This window comes from Condylura cristata, unplaced genomic scaffold (genome assembly GCF_000260355.1).
Source record: "Condylura cristata isolate star-nosed mole 26May11 unplaced genomic scaffold, ConCri1.0 scaffold00005, whole genome shotgun sequence".
In the NCBI taxonomy this organism is placed as follows: Eukaryota; Metazoa; Chordata; class Mammalia; order Eulipotyphla; family Talpidae; genus Condylura; species Condylura cristata.
This window is the reverse complement of record NW_004567106.1, coordinates 24,854,821-24,862,626: the sequence shown is the minus strand read 5'-3', so window position 1 is coordinate 24,862,626 and position 7,806 is coordinate 24,854,821. Positions and strand designations below refer to the sequence as shown.

Here is a 7,806-nt window from a genome sequence, read left to right as displayed (position 1 = left end):
AATAAATAAATATTTAAAAAAAATTGAGGTTCTTAATAAATGCTAATCTCCCCACCCCCCTTCATTTAAGGTCAAATTTTAGATTTATGGTAACATCAAAAAAGAGCAAAGACACTAAAACAAACAAAAGCCAAAGCTGCATGTGGTCAGATATACTAGTGCTTAGCAAACACATCCATCTATTGCCCAAAAAACAAAAATACCTCCTCCTGGACTTCCTTGTTTTGTTTGTTTGGCTGGTTAGTTTTTTTCCAGTTTCCTGCACTGACACAATTCCTTGCATCTAGTTGACCTTTGATAACTATTTCTTAATTCTTTCTTGAGGAAAAGAGACCAAGAGTCATCCACAGTAGAAGAAAGTAATTTGGCATATTGACTAGTATATAAAAAAGGACTCTTCATTAATAATACCTCTTGTTATGATTTTTAGCTCCATACCATGTGGTCAGAAAACTAGTTAGTAAACTATTTTACCACAAAGGCTTCAGTTTTCAAAGCTGATTCACACTAATCATAGATTCTCCCCCTCACCAAATGTGACCCTGATTAGCAAAGGATACCAGCAGAGACAAGATACAGAAGTTAGCAATGCTTTCTTGCGGGGTCCTGAACCCACGAGACACAGCTTCTTAAACATCCCACCTCAATGATTCATGTCTTAGTTTTTGAATAAAGATGAATAGTACTAACGTGGAATGGCGCATGTCAGCTCAAAGGCTGTTGTTGAGGCTTGAACTTTAGTTTTTTGCTTTGTTTTAAAGATTTATTCTTATATATTGATATATATTTGCTTTGTTTATTTTAAGCATTTATTCTTATATATTTATGTATATTAGAACTGTATAGGCCAGAGGTATATGTGTGTGTGTGTCGGGGAGGGGGTAGGAGTAAGTGTGGGGGTTTGGGGGGTAGGGGGAGGATTCACCAGAACAGGAAGATCTACTGAAATACACTGCTGAGGGGAGCAGCCGGAGAGGTCTGCTCTGCCATGTGGGTAAGCTCCCTGGCTAGGGATGCCGCAGTAGCTGGCAATAGTTTGATAACACTGAGATTTTAACCCCTGCACCACAAAAGAGGCCCTCAACTTTTTTTTTTTTTAAAGATTTATTTATTTGTACATACAGAACTGGGGTACAGGCCAGAAGCTCAGGGGCGGCGAGAGGCTTCACCAGAGACAGAACAGGCAGATCTATGAAGTACACTGCTGAGGGGAGCAGCGAGCGGGCGGGTCAGGAGAGGTCTGCCACGCCATGTGGTCACCTCCAGGGCAGGTGGGAATCGAACTCATGCGGAAGCGGCTTTAGATTCTCAGTGCTGTGCTTTAACCCGCTGCGCCACCAGGGAGGAGAGGCCCTCAACTTTATTTTTTATACTCTAATAATCATACAGGCTGGAGCTACAAACTATATCTCATAAATCTATAAATTCTATGTCTGTTTATTAGAAGCAGTTTGGACACATCAGTTACATCCTCTAATATATTCACAAATAAAAACCTTCAATTATCTCCCCACAACAAAAAATCTTAGACATATTTTTAAAGGCATTCACTACTGCCCAGCCTTCTGGAGGAGGAAGTGAGTAAGTTCTAGAACTCAGTCCCCCCATAAGCTTATGAGGAAAAATTAAAATTTACTCATGAGTATGTGTTCCCAGATTAGAGACTGGTTTGATTAAAATCCAACCTTTTTGGGCCCTCCCTGGTGGTGCAATAGGTTAAAGCACAGCACTACAAAGCTAGCCCCAGCCGCTTCAGCTCGAGTTTGATCCCCAGCCAGGGAGGTGACCCAAATGGCACGCCAGACCTTTCCTGTCTTGCCTGCTACTCCCCTCAGCAGTGTATTTTGTCAGTCTTCCTATTCTCCACTGTGTCTCTGGTGAATCCTTTCACTGCCCCTGCACCTCTGGCCTGTACATTTATGCATATAGTCAATATATATGCATAAATAAATAAGTCTTTAAAAAAAATCCAACCTTGTTAATGCTGCAAAAGTAGCCCTTTGTTCCATCACCCTGACCATTTCAACTCCCTCTCTGAGACCTTATTATTACCTCTTTCCCTTAATGAACTTCCTCTGCTGTCCAGTAATGTAACCACTAGCCATATGTGGCTACTAAGCGCTTGAATATAACTAGTGAAATAAAAAAATAAACTTTAATTATTTAATTTATACTTACATGGGTACATATGACAAATGACTGCAGCCCAGATAATAGAACATTTCTACCACCACAGAAAGTTGCAGATATTTTATCTAGTAGTTCTGCCATAAATCATATCCAGGATTGTCCTCTTCTAACTTCAAAATTCCTTCATTAGGGAAGTCAAACTAACCTCTCTGGCACCTACTCACTTCCTCTGCTTTTAGATGGTGAATCTATGTAATGATTTCTTTTTTCTACATCTTTATATTCAACAAGCGCTTGTTGCGGTGGATACAATATAAAGTGACAAGAACACTCTACTTTCATGGCATTTATTATCCACTTGGAGAAATAATAAATGCCCAGAAGGCAACATTAAAATAATGGTAAGGAAAGCACTATGGGAATGTACCATGTGGCTGGAACACCACCTCCATATCTGATCAAACCAACATTATTTCACAATAAACAAAAACAAAACTATAAAGCTCATACATATGAAACACATCAGAAGTGTAAGTGCTTGACATGTATGAAAGCAAGTATCAATCAAATCCATGTGCATCTTTTCAATTTTCAATAAAAATTGACATATATATTTTTAAATATTCCATAAATATTATGGCAAGGCCCTGTATTTAGTTCCAGGGAAAAAACAAGAATAAAGAATATGCTTATCCCCAAGACATTTTTAGTGTAAAGAACTGATGAAAATTATCACTACAGGAAAGCAGGTTAACAAGAATGTAGCTGTTGAATCCTGGAAATTGTTAAAATACATTTATATTCAGTGCTATTTCTTGGAAGCCACTGGATAATTTTAACTAGAGTATGTTATACCTAGAAGCCTGTGAGAGGAAGAAATTCTACATATAATTTACAAGTCTCCAGATAATTGATAACTTTAATGACTTTTTTTGTATAATTAGTCAAGCTTTATAACCTAAATAAAGTAGCCATTACACTGCCATGTTATTCATTAATCCTTTTTGTATCTGAATTGTCTTAAATAAGTCTCAAGGCCTAACACCAGTTGTAATTAAAGGTTTTTTTTTTTAATAGAGGACCCTCAATCAATATACAATTGATCTGCAGTGTCTCTGTTACAATTAAGTGCTTAATGTAAGCTAACTTTCCCACAGACCTACCCTTTCCTGGTATCGTCTTTCAAAGAAAGCCATGTCATCCTCTTCAGGTCTCCTTAAGGAAGAGACTTGACTACTTGTACCTGCTAAACAAATAGGGGAAAAAATCTAAGTAACAAGTAATTATAAATTCTCCTGAAATAAACAACAGAAAGAACAATTTCCAGTAGTAATATTTTTATTTTTCAAATCAGAAATGAATAGCCATGACCCTGCTACCTGATTCTTTTTTAGAAAGTAGAGCATTATTAAAACTAAAGTAATATTTATTGGCAAACATTCCCCAAATATTCATCTGGTTCCTATTTTAAATAATGTCATGTAATTATTTTATACTAGAGCACACTTACCTTTGTTCAATTACATTTTACGTTCTATGACTAAACTAGAAATCCATGTAACCCTGTACAGATAATGCACAAAATTATAGAAGGTTTGTGATATGATCAGAATGTTTATGCTCCCCCAAAGTTCCTGTGTTGAAATTCTAATACCTAACATAGCAATCTAAGAAGGAGGGCCTTTGGGGTTGCTTAGATCCTAGATCCTACACCATGGGAGGACACAGAGAAAAGGCACCAACTAGAATCAACAAAAGAACCTGCTCTGGAACACAGCCATACAGGTAGGTGCCTGGGTCTCAAAACTTTCCACCTTCAGAACCATTAGGAATAAATTTCTATTGTTTATAAACCACCAAGTCTGTGATGTTTTGTTACAGTAGCCCAAAGAAAGTTTTAAAATAGGCAGTCACAGTGTTGATATCACCACTTCCATTGTTTTCAACTATCAGCTAAGAGAAGCATAAATGTGCCTCAGTAAAGAAAATCTGGCTTTCAAGAACCCGTAATCATGTAAAAGTTCACCTTCATGTCAGCAGATGTCTTCGTTGGGTCCCTTCATATCAAAAACAGACAAGATCCATCTGTTCTGCTCGCACTCTGCCTCTGCACTCTCACCCCCTGTACCTCTGGCCTACACCTAGTTCTTGTGTGAATAAATAAGCAAGATAAATCTTTTTTAAAAAGGACTGTCAACTAAATACATATTCTAGTTTTTTAAATACATGAATTCACTTTCTACTAGCAACACAAAAATCACTTAACTGCAAACAATCACCTAAGTACAACCATATTCTGTCAACCATCCCTTATAAAAGCTGTATTAAGAAAATTGCTTACTCTGCGTGCCATCGAGTCATTTGTCTGGAACTTTGGATCTTCACTAATCACATTGGACCATTTGAGCTTAGACCCTTGCAGACTCATCTTCAATGAATTATATTTTTGTGCATATTACCATTTGTGTAGTAAAATGGTGTGCTTCCAGATTTATCAAAGGTACCTATCAGAAATGAGCAGCAATCAGAAATGCTGCATTTGATGAAAAAAAGGTTTCTAAGGACCGTGGCCACTGCATGATCAATTGAAGATCAAAATTCAGCACGAATATAACTTCAGCACTAAGAACTCATGTTTCCTCCTTTATTACAATAAATAGTTACTGATCTCTGCCTTGGTTGTCACTACACTCATTCAACACTGAAATTTAAGGAAGTAATTATATCAACTTTGAAAGCGACACAATCATGTCCCTTTCCTTGATTTTGATTTCTTCAATCTGTATTTTATCATGTCATTGTTTATTGTTTTTGTAAGCAGCCTTGTAATTAAAAAAGTCAAGATACAGGAAAAGTTTCTATAAAATATACAAAAAGCTATGTTATCAAAGAAATTCCCATTTAAAGATTTTAAAATACTAAAACTTAAAAATTACGTAAATTTCTTCTTGAATGTCTTTATTTTTATTTTCAGTAAACAGAACACTAATACTTAAAAATAAACTCTTCATTTTTATATATAATTTATAAAGTGTTAAAACTTGCTAACCTATAATAATCACTGAGTTTCATCCTTTTTGGAAAAGCCAAAAGGATCAAGACAATTAATCCACTGGTGGACTCTCTTATTTAAACATCAAAGCAGTAACATGATCAGAATAGGCTTTAAAAACTTCAAATTATAGTTTGTCAAAATTCTCAGATTTAACAATTTTTTTCCAAAAAAATTAAGTGACTTGCTTTTCTCAGTCCCAGTCAACATTAAAATTCAAATAATAATCAAACTGTTATAATGGTGGGTAAGAGAAATATCTGGCTTTGCATTCTCATTTACTAATTCAAAAATATTTCTCAATTTAATTTCATTACCCTCTGTTAATGTTTCAGGAGAAGAACTAGAGGATCCTTGAAAAGCCTTTAGAAATGGGTGGTCTGCCACTGTAACTGGAGAGTCTAAAAATTCGACAGAAGGTGCACCTAAGAACAAAATATTAAAAGTGAAAATTAATCTTGGGGGAGGTTATAAAAAAAAGAAAAATAAAATTAAATCATGATTTTAAGACTACAAATAAGTTATTTCATTTTTTTAAAGCCTTATTTATAACTAGAATATGTATGCACACCTGAACTGTGTATGCAACTCTGACCTGGGGTATACAGATAAGAGTTGCGCAATTCACAAAAGGACAGATTAGTGAGCAGAACAAGCAGATTGAAATATACTGCTGAGGGGAGCAGCAGGCCAGACAGGAGAGTTCTGCTGTGCCATGCGGCCTGGTGATAGCCTAAATAACAATAAAGTTATTTAACGTTGTCCTGAGAGTATATCCCCCCAGCTGGGGGTCAACTTGTGCTGCAGCTGCTGTGGACAGCTTCATAGTGCTACATCTTAAACCCTGTGCCACCAGGGAGGCCCCAAAATAAGTTATTTCATCAGGAAAAAAATTATTTCTGCAAAAGAAAATTTTCATTTAGTTTTATCTCATTATAACAAAAGCAAATTGCATTTCGGAGGCCTTTTTCACAGAAAAGAACATGTATTATACACAAACATAATTGTATTTTAGTAAAGCAGTACAAAGCCTCAATAGAGTAACAAAATCATCAAAAGTAAGATATTTATATACAATAAGGAGCTTCAAATTGAAAAGAGTATTTTTAATCTTCACTAGAAAAGCTAAAAAAGAAATGTCAATAATAAAAAAACTTCTGCTTTCATAAAATGAGAAAACATTAACACCCCAAACCTCAAACAAGACCAACTGATGCGGACATTGACTTTTTGGTTCACAAAAGGAAGGACTCTACAGAGAAAACTAGAACTGCTCTATCTTCTCCATAAAACCACTACATTCCCACATCCCTATTCCCACACCATGAGCAGAGGAAGGAAATAAACCTTTAGTCCTATTTGGTCACAAAAGCTAGTCCTATGTTATAATGTACACACTTTAGGCGCCTACTTATCTCAAATGTTCATGGCTGGCCTAAATTATAACTTAGTCTCCGTTTTGTAGGACCTAGTAGTCACACACTTGCTCTCAGTAAAAGTGCATGTCCCGGCCCCTCCCTGCTGGCGCAGCGGGTTAAAGCACAGCACTAAGAATCGAAAGCCACTTCCTCATGAATTCGAGCCCCACCTGCCCCGGAGGTGACCACAAGGCGTGGATCCTCTTCTGACCCGCCCGCTGCTCCCCTCAGCAGTGTACTTCGTAGACCTGCCTGTTCTGCTCCCCACTCTGTCTCCGGTGAATCCTCTCGCTGCCCCTGAGCCTCTGGCCTATACCCCAGTTCTGTATGCACAAATAAATCTTTAAAAAAAAAAAAGTGCATGTCCCCCAATGTCCACAACTTCCTCTGCTGAACCCCTAATTCAGGGAATACACCTCTAGTCCTACTCTGCAATCACCCCTTCCCCGTAATGTGACAAGTGCTATGGCAGGGCCACTGCCTCCAAGGCTGACTGTGATGCACCCACTGAGGGTTGAGTATTATGGAATTATGAACACCTTCCACATCGTAAAGTAACCAAATTCCAACAACCAGTCATCTCTATCTGCATGGCTAACAGTGCAGACGGCCTTTGCCCAGACTCCCAACATGTGCAATCAAGACAATTGTGTCTCCTCTCTTCAATCTTACTTTTCTCTACCACACCTTTCCTCAGGGGGTAGAAAGAGGCTTTTTTTTCTTTGTATTATAAAGATACTCAAATGATAAACATACTAGAAATCACAAAAAGCCAATGATGTTGGCTACTGCCATTGTCATTTAATATTGTCCAAAGAGTATAGTTTGATTAGTCAAGAGTTAAGAGAGTTAAAATACCAGAAAGGAAGAAGCAAAAGTATCCATTAAAAAATACCATTTATTTAAGCATTTAAGTAGGGGCCCTCTCTGGTGGTACAGGGGTCAAAGCACAGCATTATGAGGCTATCACCAGCCACTGCAATAAGTTCGATCCCTGGCCAGGGAGGTGACCCACAAGGTACAGCAGAACTCTCCTGTCCCGCCCAATGCTCCCCTCTACAATGTATTTCAATAGATCCTCCTGTTCTGCTCCCCATTCTGTCTCTGGTGAATCCCCTCACCCGTGACCCCAGCATCTCTGGTCTATACCCCAACTCATGTATGCGTAAATAAATCTTTTTTGAAAAATTCTAAGTAAACGGGGGG

The 7,806-nt window shown here is 37.6% G+C and overlaps 1 protein-coding gene across 1 annotated transcript in view; it reads right to left on the bottom strand.

Moving 5' to 3' along the window:
• FAM221A (family with sequence similarity 221, member A) overlaps positions 1-7,806 on the bottom strand; it is a 29,339-nt gene that overhangs the window by 7,347 nt on the left and 14,186 nt on the right. Inside the window, exons 5-6 of the mRNA XM_004677129.2 lie at positions 5,500-5,607; positions 3,294-3,376 (exon numbers count right to left, since the gene is read on the bottom strand). Of these exons, the coding sequence (XP_004677186.2) occupies positions 3,294-3,376; positions 5,500-5,607 (191 nt within the window). The remainder of the gene's footprint in view (positions 1-3,293; positions 3,377-5,499; positions 5,608-7,806) is intronic.